The sequence below is a fragment of the Callorhinchus milii genome, unplaced genomic scaffold, assembly GCF_018977255.1.
Source record: "Callorhinchus milii isolate IMCB2004 unplaced genomic scaffold, IMCB_Cmil_1.0 Scaffold1, whole genome shotgun sequence".
NCBI lineage: Eukaryota > Metazoa > Chordata > Chondrichthyes > Chimaeriformes > Callorhinchidae > Callorhinchus > Callorhinchus milii.
In genome coordinates, this window is record NW_024704742.1 from 43,891,551 (window position 1) to 43,907,129 (window position 15,579).

The 15,579-nt window shown below is 41.6% G+C and overlaps 1 protein-coding gene across 2 annotated transcripts in view; it reads right to left on the reverse strand.

Annotated features, from left to right (window-relative positions):
• anapc4 (anaphase promoting complex subunit 4) overlaps positions 1-14,743 on the reverse strand; it is a 34,734-nt gene extending 19,991 nt beyond the window's left edge. Inside the window, exons 1-11 of one of the 2 annotated variants that reach the window (XM_042341123.1) lie at positions 14,665-14,743; positions 10,916-11,033; positions 10,606-10,711; positions 10,344-10,476; positions 8,962-9,036; positions 5,382-5,402; positions 5,249-5,293; positions 4,697-4,781; positions 4,303-4,413; positions 3,845-3,928; positions 2,543-2,629 (exon numbers count right to left, since the gene is read on the reverse strand). In XM_042341123.1, coding sequence (XP_042197057.1) covers positions 2,543-2,629; positions 3,845-3,928; positions 4,303-4,413; positions 4,697-4,781; positions 5,249-5,293; positions 5,382-5,402; positions 8,962-9,036; positions 10,344-10,476; positions 10,606-10,711; positions 10,916-11,023 — 855 coding nt within the window. In that variant the 5' untranslated portion in view covers positions 11,024-11,033; positions 14,665-14,743. Of the gene's footprint in view, positions 1-2,542; positions 2,630-3,844; positions 3,929-4,302; positions 4,414-4,696; positions 4,782-5,248; positions 5,294-5,381; positions 5,409-8,961; positions 9,037-10,343; positions 10,477-10,605; positions 10,712-10,915; positions 11,034-14,664 lie in introns of both variants that reach the window. The other variant, XM_007889060.2, reaches the window with a different exon arrangement.
• Positions 14,744-15,579: the final 836 nt, after the last annotated feature.

Consider the following 15,579-nt stretch of genomic DNA (forward strand, 5'->3'; position numbering starts at 1 on the left):
GTGTGCAATTGGTTGCCGCATTTCGCCCACAATTATCCAGTGAATTCACTTTACAGTGAAGCGCTTTGAGACGTCTAGAAGACGTGAAAAGCGCTATATCAAATGCAAGGATTGTTATTATTATTAACTGTCCAGATGTTGACAGATTGTTCCAATTGGTTTAGTGTACCAGGTTTATACACACACACCAGAGAAATAAAGGTTGGATTTTCAAGAAATTAAATAATCTCAAGAAAATAGAAATATGAGAATTTTAAATGACATCCAAATGTCAAATACATTATGAAGGTCTATTTGGAGATCCTATATCTAACTGATGATTACTAAAATCGCTAGTATGCAACATTTTTAATTATAAAGTTATGATTCTCAAAAAGACCATAAGTATAAGTAAGTTAAAAGTACAAAACTAAGATCCCATCACAGTGCTGTATGTTAAGATATAATTTAACAGACATTTTGCCAGCTCTCTTGCACAAATCTCAATGACAGAGTTGTTTAATAGAATTTTAGCTTAGAAGGGATGATTAAAAGTAAGATTTATCACTAAACAAATGGAGCTCGGTTTGAGTTCAAGGTGAAACAAAATGTAAATACAATTGGACTTCTGCAAGGCCAAGACTTTTTGGAAGCATTACGGCCCTTTCAGTAACTAAAGCACCTGTTGACCTTTCCTAAAAAACATTTTGCCATAATTAAAGACTGTTCTTGGACAGTGAACTCAACAGGTGAGTCAAAGTTAGAAGCTTAGGAATTCACAACTGCAATAAAAATGGAATATGTAATCATGCGTGTTAGTTAATGGGTAGACTTCAAGATCCTCACTCTCGTGTTCATATCCATCCACTCACTGCTACCTCCCTACCTCTCCGACCTCCTCACTCCCCAATCCAGCACTCGGTGCCTCCGCTCGACTGGCACCAGCCTCCTGCTCATCCTTCGCACCCTCCGCCCCACCATCAGAGGTCGAGTTTTCGGCCTCTGGAACTCTGGATCGCTCTCCCTTAATCCTTTGCCCCCGCCTTGCCCCCTCTCTCCCCTCTTGGCCGCCTTGCCTCCCCTCTCCCCTCTTTCAACTCCTGCCTGAAAACCTTCCTCTTCGACTGTGCTTACGGTCACCTCCCCCACTCCCCCCGGCTTGGAGTCAGGCTTTGCCACTGTTCAGTGCTCAGTTCAAATACAATACATTCTGTTGCTTGATAGATCGGTATTGTATTTATTTAGTTTTTTTTAAAAGGTATAAACATGCCTATATTACATGGTCATTTTGTATCATGTAATATAGGCATGTTTATGCCTTTTAAAATGTATATAGCTCTCATGTCAGGAGAACATCTCAAAGCGCTTAACAATGTTGGATAGGCACTAGAGAGGGGGAGGCTGCTGAGTGGGGTGTGGAGAGGAAAGATGTGGTCGAAGAGGCATGATTTGAAACATGTTTTGAAAGAGAGGGAAAGGGCAAAAGCGGACAAATGTTCATCAGAATGTGGATAAGGGAAATTAGTTAAGTTGAGTGAATTTAGGAATTATTCTCTTTTTCTTTGCCCAACCAGGTGTCTGACGCATGCAGAAACCCATCACCGTGCTTAAGAGTATCCAAACCAAACTGAGATTTCCATGCATCCCACCTACATATGAAAACCCAGGTCCTGCCAATGAGCCCAGGCTGTCTGTGCTGTCATCAGCAGTGCCCTAGAATACTGTGGACCATCCTGGCTCAGGAACCGGACTACTGAGACCACCGAGGGCTGGCTTGATTCTGACATTCCATTGCCAGGCATGTCACCTTGGAGCCAGTTCAGCTCCAAAGAGAGATCATTTACTCCCCACCAAGGAGGATAGTCACTAGTTGGTTGCTCGACATCTGACAAGCGTGGGTTCGGCTATCACTAGGTGGATAGTAGGTAACAAGAACTCCCTGCGAGTTTTCCGGTAGGCGACACATCTCAGCATGAAATAGGTGAGAGCATTGCCACCATCTTCCTGTCCGCAGTTCTTAGCCAGCATCTCACAAGCACTAACAGGGTATCTTTGAATTAATTTCACATACTGCATAAAGCTCACAAGCAGAAAATGGGTCCTCTTGTCATATCATTTTACAACAAGTGGACCCAACCACAAAACTAGTAAAGCTTGAAGTGCATTACCTCAATTAGTTGTTTTACACCCAAGACCATAAAATGACCATGTAATATAGGTATGATTATGCCTTTTAAAAAAAACTAAATAAATGCAGTACCTATCTATCAAGTAACAGAACAATTGTACGCAATTATCGTGCATGGGACAGCCAAAGTGACTACATAAAATTTATTGCAATCTTTGCCCCCGGAAAAGCAATCGGCCGATCGACTAACAGATGGGTTCCTTCTTACTGCAAGGTGAACAGAGCAGTGTGCTGTAAGGAAACTTGCCTAAGATTTTACCCTGCCCAGTAATTGAACCCGGGACCTCTCGCTTGCGAGGTGAGTGCTCTAACCAATACGTTACAAGACTCCACAAAAATACATTTACCCAGAATATATTTGCAATCAGCACCAACCTGTACAAACGTAGTCAGTCTTAGATCCATCTGCATTAAAATATCCTCCCATGCTTCACACATACAAGCCAAAGACAGCTTTTGGTACTGCGAATAAAACAAAATGTATCAATATGAGCAATTTTCACCATAATAAAATGGTATACTGATAATGTCCAATATCATTGAAATTCTATCCCAATATCCTTTGCCTGACTGCTTCTCTTCTCAACTTCAAAATCTTTCTAAACCATGTCTCTCTGATCACACCTTTGATCAACATCCTCATTTGTCAAACACTTAAAGAGACATGCCTTCACCTGAAGGGCACCACATAAATGTGTTATTCTCAATTAAACTGCTGCTACAGTTAATCTTATGGAGTGACAAGGACTTAATTGTTCTATAAACCCTGCATTTACATTTGTTTCTTGGAACAAGATGGGTGATCTAGCCCAGGAACCATACCAAATTCCATCCGTTCCCCCAATAACCAGCTCTCTATGGTGTGATTTGACATTGATAAAACAGACTCTCTGTTGAGATGAACTACAGGCACAAAGCAGGCATAAAGAGTTTCAGTACAGCACAGGTCCATTTAGAGCCAGGGTGTACCACGGACCCACAACAGTACAGCAGCGGGGTCCATGGTACAGTGCTGACTGGTTGGCTTCCTGTGCATAGAGGCCTCCTGGTGACTTGTAATTTCCCAGCAATTGCTGGAAATGCTCTCGAGAGTGTTTTCAGCTTCCTACACACAGGAAGTTACAACAGCAGCGACCTAACGATCCGGAATTGCTGACTGGTGGCCATTTTTATAGTACACTCCGTTCTAACACGATGTCTAATTTGTAGCCCACAAAGCACCATTTTAAAACAGGGTGCAACTGGGTGCCAGCGCCTTGGGACATCCTCCCAACGTGAAAGGCGCTATACTAATGTAATTTTGTATTGTATTTCTTTAGCATTTACTGCAACTTGGCTTGAAAGATTATTTTGGCAGATACTTCAGCCATTCACAGTTTTAGTAAACAGATCAAAGTTTTGACTTGTTTCAAGTGTGACATCAAGTTTTCTGGCAGCTCCTTGAGATAATAATCTTTCAGTGAATCCAGCAGAGCAACTGCTACTTAATTCATCAATTAAGTTGTTTGCTAAATAGAATCATATTTCCCAGCAAACAAAACATTTTTTTTAACAAAGATAAATTATTTTCATTTCTTAATACAAAAAATTAGATATCAATTTTTGAATATGTTTTGCACTCGAGACACTTTTAACTCACGGTGCAAATACAGTGCTTGCTAACATTTACCACAATACCTGGAGAAGTGTTGAAATATGAGTAAATTTTCGTGCCATTCGTGTTACTTCAGGTAAACAATTTGACAGCAAAGCAGTGTCCAACTGTGTAAGGCAAACAATTAAGTTATCATACAAAGAAACAGGACATTTGGTTTCACTTTTACAATTTGGGTTACGCACTTTTTTAATTCTGCAGAATATTCCTGATTGTGACAATGTGCATTTAACGACAGGTGGAATAAGGATGGATATTGACCCTAAAATTGTATTGGAACATTGAACAGCATTGTTGAATCTAAAGCAAAGCTCTAGAAACACTCATTAATTGGACATCTTCATTATTCTGGCACTGTAGGTGTAACATCCAGTCATTGCAAGATTATCATTAACATTCGACAATCTGTACATTAGAACAATTATATATGGTCAAGGCAGCCAGTTAAATACACATTTTCAACTAACATGAGAAATCTTACCTGAAAATAGGTGATGGTTGGCTCAGTTTCTGTGGAAAGTTGAATTTTTGTGATTACGCACAAAGATTTCAGGTCACTGGAAAAGCAGAGATCCAGACAGCAGCCTGCAACCTGGAAAATTGTAGACACCACATGATCTTTCCATTCAAAAAACAAGATATAACTGTTCTCTGAAAGAAAATTTAACCTGTTACGTGTCCATTTCGAATAGAACCATTTTCCCAATGAAGCCAAGACCTTGGAGGAAATAGCTGGTTAATGTAGTGAGCTGCTGCAATATTAAGTGTGGACATATTTTAATTACCTCACTTTAAAGTTAATCCAGACGTTGTATCATAATATATTTGGGCAACAAGATTTCTACAATAAACATATGCACAATAACTATCATTACCTGGGTCACTGTTGCAATCTTGTACATTCCATAGGCATATAATTCAATGAAACCAGAATCCCCCCCTAGAACAAGGGCATTCAGCCTGCCAGGAAGAAAACAGAAAACATTAAAATTAAATCCCGCTCTTATTATGGCATGAATAAGGTTATTTTGTATGTTTGTAGCAAATTTTAGGCATTGTTTCATCTAAAAAAAAGTCAGAGGAAATTGATTAAAAATATTTTGATTACATTCTGCTAGTCCAATCTAGGACTATCCTACCCACTTTGTCTTGCAGGATTATCAGGAGCTGAGTGAGAAGAATCCCTGCCACCAGTGATCAGTCCCACTGATGTGCGAGGTAGCTGTGCTGACGTAAGCGGTGCTCTGTAGTACTGTGGACTCGTCTGGCTCAGGAACTGGACCAACACACAGGGCTGGCTCGATTCTGACCTTCCATCGCTAAGCATGTCACATTGGAACTACTTCAGTTACACGGAGACCCCACTTAGCTCCCCACAAAGGAAATCATATTTGCTGAGTGAGGAAGAAAGGAAGCTTATACAGTACCTTTTATCACCTAAAAGCTTTGTGATCTCATCTGACTTTTCTTCACTAAACAAGAAAAAAAGGACGAATTGTCATTTAGTCAATTAACTCTGATTTTTAAACACTCTGAAGACTTATTGGATTCTGAACGTACCTGAAAATCTTTGCAGAAGTACTGTAACTGAGACAAAGGGAAAAAATTAAGATGCACATGAAAAACACCATAAAGCATCTCAATTCAAGTTTTATTAATATTTAACATATCACAATTATAATAATTACTTAAAATAATATAAACAATGGGAGAGGATGTTAATATGAATTTCAATTTGCATGATAAATAGGTTACAGGTGAATTAGAAGCAGCATCATACATATAGTGATAGCCATTTTATTAATTCTAATCCAGTTCTATATCACTGAAGCGCAGCAGGGCTGGTCTGTATACCACTGTATACATAGCAACTAGTCCTATAGTCCTATGTGATGTGGCACTGTGATATGATGAGGTGAGGTCATACTCATAACTTTACAAGTTAATTTTAAACATTTATAGATTCAGCAGATCATAGAACTACAAATAAAAAAGACACATTTGTTTTATGACTGAATATGTGACTGGCGGGTAGCTTTAGCTGCTGGGATTAAGAATTTTTTTTAAAAATACTGCCACTAAATGCAAAGAACCTTTCTTAGTTGGAATGAAATATGAACCACTGGCTATTCACAAAATATTTAAAATTAAAATACACCTGAGGCATTAAGCCAGATCATGACATTGAACACAAAAATTCATTCACAGTAACTGATGTATTTGACTTGTGAGATTTACTCCACTAATAAACAAGATCATAATGGTTATAAGTTGCAACAGCTCCAGTGAATTTAGAACTCATTTGATTCCCATTTTTTAAATTTAGTTTATACAATGTTTTTAATTTAGTTCATACAATGGGACACTGAATAATCATACATTTTAATAAGAATACTACTATGATTTTAGAAGTCTCAACTTTTTTTCACTTTACAAGCCAACTTCCCACTTTTTAAATTTTAACTTTATTTCTTCTTTGAAGTTTTGTTTAAATAATGTTTCTTTTTCTTATTTAATATTTAAATGCTAAACATTTTTTTCCTCCGAGTTGCCAAGTTCTTATCAATGTTGGAGCCAGGTACATTGGATCATTAGCAAAATATGGTCTCTTGATTACCCTTTGTAATGGCTTTCAGCAAACTGTCGAGCCCCAAAAAGGCCATAAAATTGAACTCTGAGCTGATTATATCATTAGGAGATCCAAGTTAAACTTATGACAGTTTTTGTGTCAACATCAGATGCCCCAATAGATGAAGGAGATAACCTTGAAGGCACACCACAATTAATTCACCTGATGTTTAGTTAACTGTGGATTACCAAGACTAAGAAAAAATGGTAGCTGCACACAAAGCTACTAAGAATTGAATATTAAACAGAAAATTTGGATACCTTTCAGCAACACCTTAGACTATTGAAGGTCTGCCTGGTTTTCCAGACTGTGGTTCCTCAATGCAAATCCCACATACAACAACAAAATTACATTTAAAGAGCGCCTTTCACGTCGGGAGGACATCCCAAAGCGCTGAACAGTCAGGTGTTGGGGCTCGAGCATAGGGGAGGGATGGTGTAGGTGTGAAGGAAGGCAGAGAGGTGGGAGGGATACCAAAGGCACGGTCGAAGGGAAGGGTCTTGAGACCGGCCTTGAAGGAGGCAAGGGAGGAAGCAAGGTGAAGAGACTGTGGGATGGAGTCCGAGTGTGGAGGCAAAAAGGCTGAAAGCCTGGCCGCCGATGGTAGGGTGGGTCGGACCGGAGACCTAGAGCAGGCCGGTGCCCGCTGAATGGAGGGAGCGGGCAGGTTGGTAGGGAGTCACAGGTCAGAGAGGTAGGAGGGGGCAAGGCCATCCGACAAGGATTTTCAACTCAATCTTCTGGGGGATGGGGAGCCAGTGGAGTTGGGTGAGGGTGGGAGTGATGGGGTCACGGAGCCTGGTGGGTGACAGTACACAAGCTGCAGAGTTTTGGATGATCTGCAGCTTGTGAAGGGAAGAGTTGGGAAGGCCAATGAGGAGGGAGTTAATCGAGCCTTGAGGTGACGAATGCATGGGTGAGGGTTTCGGCAGCCTGAGGGGTGAGGCAGTGGCGGAGTCTGGCAATGTTGTGGAAGTGGTGGTAGGCAGTACCGGTCATGGCGCGGATGTGGGGGAGAAAAGAAAGTTCAGGGTCAAACAAGATACCCAGGTTCCTGACTGGCTTAGTGAGGTTGAGTGTGCAGCCGTGGAGGCTGATACTGCCAGTGCGGAGGTGCGGAGACGCTGGTGTGAGCCAATCAGGAGAGCCTTGGTCTTGCTGATGTTGAGTTGGAGAAAGTTGGGCCTCGTCCAGGACTTGATGTCGGACAGGCAGGACACCAGTAGTCCTGGAGTTCAGGGTGGAGGCAGAGAGGTAGAGTTGGGTGTCATCCACATACATGTAGAAATTTACCCCATGTCTGCGGATGATGCCACCAAGGGGGAGCATGTAGAGAGGGTGAAGAGCAGGGGCCCGAGGACAGAGCCCTGAGGAATGCCGCACAAGATGGTGCGGGGGCTGAAGGAGAAGCCGTTTGCTGAGACGAAGTGGAGGCGGTGTGAAAGTTAGGACCTGAAGCAGTCAAGGACACAACTTTGAAGGTTGAGGTGGGAGGAGAGGTAGTGGAGGAGGATGAGTGGTCCACGTTGTCAAAGGCAGCGGAGAGGTCGAGGTGGACGAGGAGGTAGAGGGAGCCCTGGTCACTCATGGTCAGGATGTCATTTGTGACCGGGACCAGAGCAGTTTCCGTGCTGTGGGCAGCACAGAAACTCGATTGGAGGGGTTCATGGAGGGAGTGAGGGGAGAGGAAAGAACGAAGCTGGGCAGCAACGGCTCTCTCAAGTTCCTTGGATAGGAAGGGGAGATTTGAGATGGGCCGGTAGCAAGATAGCTGTGATACTTTGCTTGCAACCTTTTGGACTCCTATAATCCTTCAACATAATCATCATCAACTTCAAAGGACAAGGGAAAGGAGGACCTTCTGGTCCCAAATGCAAGAACAGGATGTTGGTTACCAATATCAGCTGCTTTATTCTCTGCTGATATTTATATCTTTGAAAGAGAATTATTATTCAGGTAACAGAAATGCAAAAAATGTCAAAAATAAAGTAATAAGTAATAATAATAATAATTCTTGCATTTGATCTAGCGCCTCATCACGTCGTTGAGACATCTCAAAGCACTTCACAGACAGCCAACTGCACACAGCAGTGTCCCATAAACACAAATAATTTGATTTAGTGACCAAATAATTATTTTTTTTTGGAGGGATTATTACCCCGGAAAAGCAATCCACCAACTGGGCTAATAAAAAAAGGCAAGTTAATTTCTGCATCTATCAATTTCTGGCCCTCGATTGCAATATAGAATCCTGACCTATACCTTAGTCTAAACTTGTAGCATTTCAAGATCACAGGAGTTAGAAAATTCTTAAATTAATCTTAATTTGGAGATCCTAAAAAAAACCTAAAGAAAACTAGATTATGCACACTTTGAATACTAAGAAAATAGAATAAATTCAGATCCAGAGGTAATTCTCCCCCAGATTTATTTACATGCCATGTTTACCTCAATAAATTTACCTCACACTTCAAGTTTCATCAATTTTCAACCATATTTTACTGGACTTACCTTTTTGGCAGTGCAGGTAATTTAGGCAAGAAAAGGCTTCCTTCTTCATCCACTGAATTAAATGATGAGGTTGCACTGAAAATTTGTAAAAACAGTATTAAAAACATTTTGCTTTATCGAGTACTGCATGTCCATTTTCGCCTCTTTACAGTGCGATTCTTTCAGGCATCTGTACTCTCTCCCACTATCTCTGACGGCTTGTTCGCAAATTCTCAATATTACTCTGCTCTGCAAACACCAGTGTCTCAAATTCAATCCACCCAACCCCAGAATTCCTATTAGCCATTCTGCCCTTGCTCTCTGGAACTCCACAGCAACACAGGAGCAGGCCATTCAATCGTGGCTGATCTGTAACTCAACTCAAATTACCCGCCCTTGCCCCATATCTCTTGAAACCCTTCCATAAAATTATCAGTCCCAGAATCCCTCCACTTAGCCCCCTCTCTTCCACCCTTCAACCCATTTTTTTTTACTGTGCATCTGGTCATATGCATATGTCACAAGGTTGGGATGCAAGTCTCATTTTGGAATTTTCTCTTCATATTCTCGGATGACACTCCAATACAGTGTTGAGGGACTGTTGCATCGTTGGAGGTAATGTTAAACCGAGATCCTGTCTGCCTGTTAAAGTGTACATCAATGATCCTGTGGCACTATTCAGAAACAGTAAAAGGAGTTTCTCCTGAAGTCCTGGGAAATAAACACCCAGAACAAACTGGTTATTCACTTCATGGCTGTTTCTTTCACACATTATTGTAAATGCAGCAGGTATGACATAGACGATTATGTTATAACAATACTTCTCCGTACCAACAATGGTAACTATCAGGCACATTGTTTTAATACCAACAATGAAAACATTAAGTGAAAATGCATGTGCATTTTTTTTTAAATACAGTTGGGCTAACCACTGGCCAATTCGCTGCATAACAATAGCACATCTGCAAAGGACCTTAAAAATGTACAGAATTAATTAATATCTTTGAGATCCATCTGAATAATAACCCGAGACTATGTCTCATGTCCATCAATCAACTTCTTCAAATTTCCCCCTAAATGTGCTACTACAAACTGCCTTCATCACCCCAATCAGTAATCTACTTCACAAGTGCAACTCTCGCTGTGTCTTTTGATCATCAGCCTGTGTCATTGTTGCTTATTATTTTGACCATGTAAATATACTATTAAGGTTCAATTCATCTATTAGATACCATTTGTATAATGAGGGTGATTCATCCAATAAATTGGAATGGAAGGGGTTGGGGAAGAGAGAAAATAACCCACTGATTCGCTTATGTTTTAACTCACATAAAATTTTTTACAACTGTAAATATTAGAGTGAACACAACGGTTATAAATCCTGCATTTCAGTGTACGGTTACCTTTGCTGATCTGTCACCTCGGTCCAGTGCATACAAGTCACAACATTTTCCAATGTAAAAAAATGCAGAATTTCTGCTTTTTCTACATCACACAGTACAATTCGTCGAGTATCTGCAAGACTAAAGGCCAAAACTGTTGGGGGGCAGAAAAAAAACAAATTATTACAATATGTTTTTATTATATAGTTTATACAATTTTTACTGTATACAATTTAAGAACCTTTGATTGGTAGGTCGTAGAAACTTTGAATTTTTACTCTACCTTTTCCATCAGGCCTCCACGCTAATGAGGTTACTTCTTTCCCTGTGTTTTCATTAGGAGCCAAACTCCACACACGCTGAAAGTGGGCAAGTCGGTGAAGCAAAACCTAAAAATTAAATAACATTTTCTTATCGTATTCCATTCTGGTATAAATAGTGGATGGCCCAGTTCTACAACTGACCCAACAATATTCACTTTATTTCTAATCAATTCTATGCTGTGTTTTGTGACAATTTTGTTTTGCATGTAAGGCATTATATAAATGCAAGTTATTATTGGTATTAATAATAAACCAAAATAGATCCATTACCTCTCCAGCTTTGTTAGCAAGTGCAATAAGGTCCCGTTTAGGGGACCACACCATACAAAGTATTTCATTGGGCAACTGTTTCTCCCCAACCTGTCGAAAAGCTGGCATAATGGCGATTCTGTAAATAAGGGAAAACAGCAACAGTTAGCATTAGGCCCTAAGATTGAACACCAACACAGAGCTATCAACCTTGGTTCAATGTCAAGAATGACACTCAGAATCAGGAAGAACAATGCACATGAAAAACTCCTTTACACAAATTGTCACAAATATGAGAGATGTGCTGGTTGTGCTGCAGAGGGTTAATGTAATGCTTGCCTTAATACTGGAGTTCCAAAAATGTCAATGGCTTGATACTTGTGTGTAAACATGTTCCAGACTTTCAAGAGCTAATTTGCAAACATTCTTTAAACCATTAATAATTAAAGGATGTTTTAACATACAATGCTAATGTTTTGCCTGCAAAAATATAATCACTGTGAATTCTGTGAAGCATTTTGAGATGTCCTCCTGATGTCAAATGCGAGGATTATTAAATGTTTGCTGGTTTGGAAAGTCTACATGATCAGGCTGGTGAACCTAGACTGTTATCCACCAGAGAGACGAAGGGCTTTGCTTCTCAGGGCCAGAGTTTGGCACTCTCTCTCTCTCAGGTCCATTGTGTTCGCGTCTGACTCTCACTCTCGTTCACAGTGACTCTGTTGCTGTCTCTCTCTCTCTCTCTTTGTCTTTCTCTCTGTCTGACTCAGTCTTAGTGTATGAGTGTCTCACTCTCTGTGCTTCTCTTTGCTTCTGTCACATCTGTTTGTGTCTCTCACTCTGTCTCAAGTCTGGATGTGTCTCTCTGTATATTTCTATGTGTGTCTCTCTCTGAGTTTCACTCAGTTTGTGTCTGTGTGGCTCTCGCTCGCTGTATATGTCTGAGTTTCACTCAGTTTCTGTGTCAGTGTTTCTCTCTATTTTATACACAGTCTGTGTTTCTGTGTCTGTCTGTGTGTACCTCTCTGTCTCATTCACATTCTGTGTGTATATACAATATATGTATATTAGTGTGGGTACAGTATATGTATATAATCTGCTCTGTGTCTCACTCACAGTCTGTGTGTGTGTGTATACAGCATACTAGTGTGTGTATGTCTGTCTATATACAGTATATATTAGTGTGTGTACAGTATATGTACATAATCTAGTCTGTGTCTAGGTACAGTATAGATTGCAGAGAGCAGAGCAGAGAGCCCAGCAGTATGAGGAGGGAACTGAGGTGGAACAGAGTGAGAATTCTGCTAAGGAATTTGGTGAGAGTGGGAATTCTTCAGCAAGAGAGATACCAGAGAGCAAGAGAGGTACCAGAGAGCAAGAGAGGTACCAGAGAGCAAGAGAGAACGCTTTCATTCAGAAGAGTGGGAAATCTTTCTTGAAGTAGAGGCGACCTTACATGTAAGCAGGCAAATAAGTCAACCATAGGCCAGATGTTGGGGATTTAAAAGTCAGCTGACCAGTCGAAACTATGTGAAGTGGAACAGAGCGCGAATTCTGCTAAGGAATTTGGTGAGAGTGAGAATTCGGTGCAGAGTGAGAATGAGGTATAAATTATAATTATAAAATATATAAGTTATATTAAAATAATATAAAACATGTCTGGGAATATGGCAGGGCAGCTGAGACTGGTTGCAGGCACAATGTGTGCCATGTGGGAACTCCAGGATCCTTTGAGTGCCCTGGACAGACACGTGTGAAGGAAGTGCCTCCAGCTGCTCGAGCTTGAACTCAAGAGTGTGTGTGGATGTGTGTGTGGATATATGTATGTAAGTATGTACAGTGTGTGTATGTAAGTACAGTGTATGTCTGTATAGTGTATGTGTGTGTGTGTACAGTGTGTGTATGTATTTACAGTGTGTACACATTTACAGTGTGTATGTATTTACAGTGTGCATGTACAGTCTGTGTACCTATGTACAGTACAGTGGGTGTGTATGTACAGTGTGTATATGTATGTAGTGTGTGTGTATGTAGTGTATGTATGTACAGTGTGTATGTACAGTGTGTGTGTATATATGTACCGTGTGTGTATCTACAGTGTGTATGTATGCACAATGTCTGTGTATGTACAGTGTGTGTGGGTATGTACAGTGTGTATGTATGTACAGTATGTATGTATGTACAGTATGTATGTATGTACAGTGTGTGTACCTATGTACAGTGGGTGTGTATGTACAGTGTGTATATGTATGTAGTGTGTGTGTATGTAGTGTATGTACAGTGTGTGTGTATATATGTACCGTGTGTGTATCTACAGTGTGTATGTATGCACAATGTCTGTGTATGTACAGTGTGTATGTATGTACAGTGTGTATGTATGTATAGTATGTGTGCATGTATGATTAGTGTGTGTGTGTGTATGTACAGTGTGTGTACATACAGTGTGTGTGTATGTACGTACAGTGTGTGTATGTATGTATATATGTGTATGTAGTGTGTGTGTATCTATGTACAATGTGTGTGTGTAGTGTGTGTATGAATGTACAGTGTATGTGTGTACAGTGTATGTGTGTACAGTATGTGTATGTGCACAGTGTGTGTGTTTGTGTGTAGTGTGTGTGTACAGTGTGTGCATGTACAGGGTATGTGTGTACAGGGTATGCGTGTACACGGTGTGTGTGTGTAATGTGCCTGTATCCAGTGTCTGTGTGTGCAGTGTGCACAGTGTGTGTACAGTGTGTGTGTGTAATGTGCCTGTATCCAGTGTCTGTGTGTGCAGTGTGCACAGGGTGTGTACAATGTGTGTGCAGTGTGTGTATCCAGTGTCTGTGTGTGAACAATGTATACAGTGCCTGTGTGCCTGTATCTAGTATGTGTGTGTGTACAGTGTGTACAGTGCCTGCGTGTGTGTATCTAGTGTATGTGTGTGCGCAGTGTGTACTGTGCCTGTATCTAGTGTCAGTGTTTGTAGTGTGTGTGTGTGTACAGTGTCTGTATGTGTACAGTTTATGTGTGTGTACAGTGCCTGTGTGCCTGTATCTAGTGTCAGTGTATGTACAGTGTGTGCGTGTACAGTGTATGTGTGTGTACAGTGTGTATGTATAGTGTGTGTATCTACAGTGTGTGTATCTACAGTGTGTATGTATGTACAGTGTCTGTGTGCGTGTATGGTGTGTAAGTGTACAGCGTGTATGTACAGTACCTGTGCGTGTGTACAGTGTGTGTACAGTGTATGTACAGTGGGTGTACAATGTGTACTGTGCCTGTATCTAGTATATGTGTGTGTACAGTGAGTGTGTGTAGTATGTGTAGTGTGTGTATAGTGTGTGTGTACAGTGTGTAGTGTGTGTGCAGTGTGTGTGTGCAGTGTGTGTGTGTGTAGGGTGTGCAGTGTGTGTGTAGGGTGTGCAGTGTGTGTGTACAGTGTGTGCAGTGTGTGTGTGTGTGTAGGGTGTGCAGTGTGTGTGTGTACAGTGTGTGTGTGTGTGTGTGTGCAGTGTGCGTGTGTAGTGTGTGTACAGTGTGTACAGTGTGTGCAGTGTGTGTGTGCAGTGTGTGTGTAGGGTGTGCAGTGTGTGTGTACAGTGTGTGTACAGTGTGTGTGTGCAGTGTGTGTGTGTACAGTGTGTGTAGGGTGTACAGTGTGTACAGTGTGCAGTGTGTGTGTGTGTACAGTGTGCAGTGTGTGTGTGAGTGCAGTGTGCAGTGTGTGTACAGTGTGTGTGTGTGTACACAGTGCTCCTCACTCCCTCCTTCACTCCCTCACTCACAGTTGGTCTCTGGGTCAGGAGCCGCCATGCTGAATACGAGCTGCGAATCGGACCAATCACAGAGCAGGCATTGTGACGTCGCTCCAACAACCAGCCAATGGCAGCGAGAGAGTGCCCCTCGTCGCGCGTGCGCTGTGTGACCCCTTGCTGGGGTGGGGGGAGGGGGAGGGGACTGTGTGCAGTGTCCTGGTTCACAACAACAACAACAACAACAACATCACATGCATTAGCAAATCAAACAAATACAAGTAGACTGAGAATTTACGCCTTGAATTCGGATTGTTGCTGAAATTTATTCAATACCCTTTCCCTTAAATGAATGCAAATAACTTAATATAACATAAATTCAATATTGTATCTAAGCCAAACCGTCTTCGGTTCACGGGCGTCCCGCCACCGGCGGCCGCACCTTCAGCCACTACGGCCTGAAACGCTGGAACACCCTCCCTCTCTCCCTCCGCCATGCCCCTTCCTTCCCCTCCATCTTCAGGTCGCACCTGAAGACCTTCCTCTTCAACGGTGACGAGAGTCACCTCCCCCCCCTCCCTCCGGCTCGGCGTCGTGCTCCGTCACTGTCAAGCGCTCTGGGACGCTGCCCTGCGTGGGGTCGCTATATAAATGCAAGGTGTCGTCACACTTAAGAACCCTTATTTTTGGAAATAAGAGGGGTAAAAAGATTATACGATAAAAGGTTAGCGGGTAACGTTAAAGGGAATCCTAATTTGTTTTACAAACCTATCAAGAAAAAAAGGTGAGTCAAAGGTAGGGTGGGGCCAATTAAGGACCAAGGGGGAAATCTTATTGTGGAGGCAGAGGGCATGGCTGACGTACAGAATGAGTACTTTGCATCTATCTTCACAAAAGAAGTGGATGCACCAAATGCCGCAGTATCAGAGGAGAGGGTAGAGGAAATGG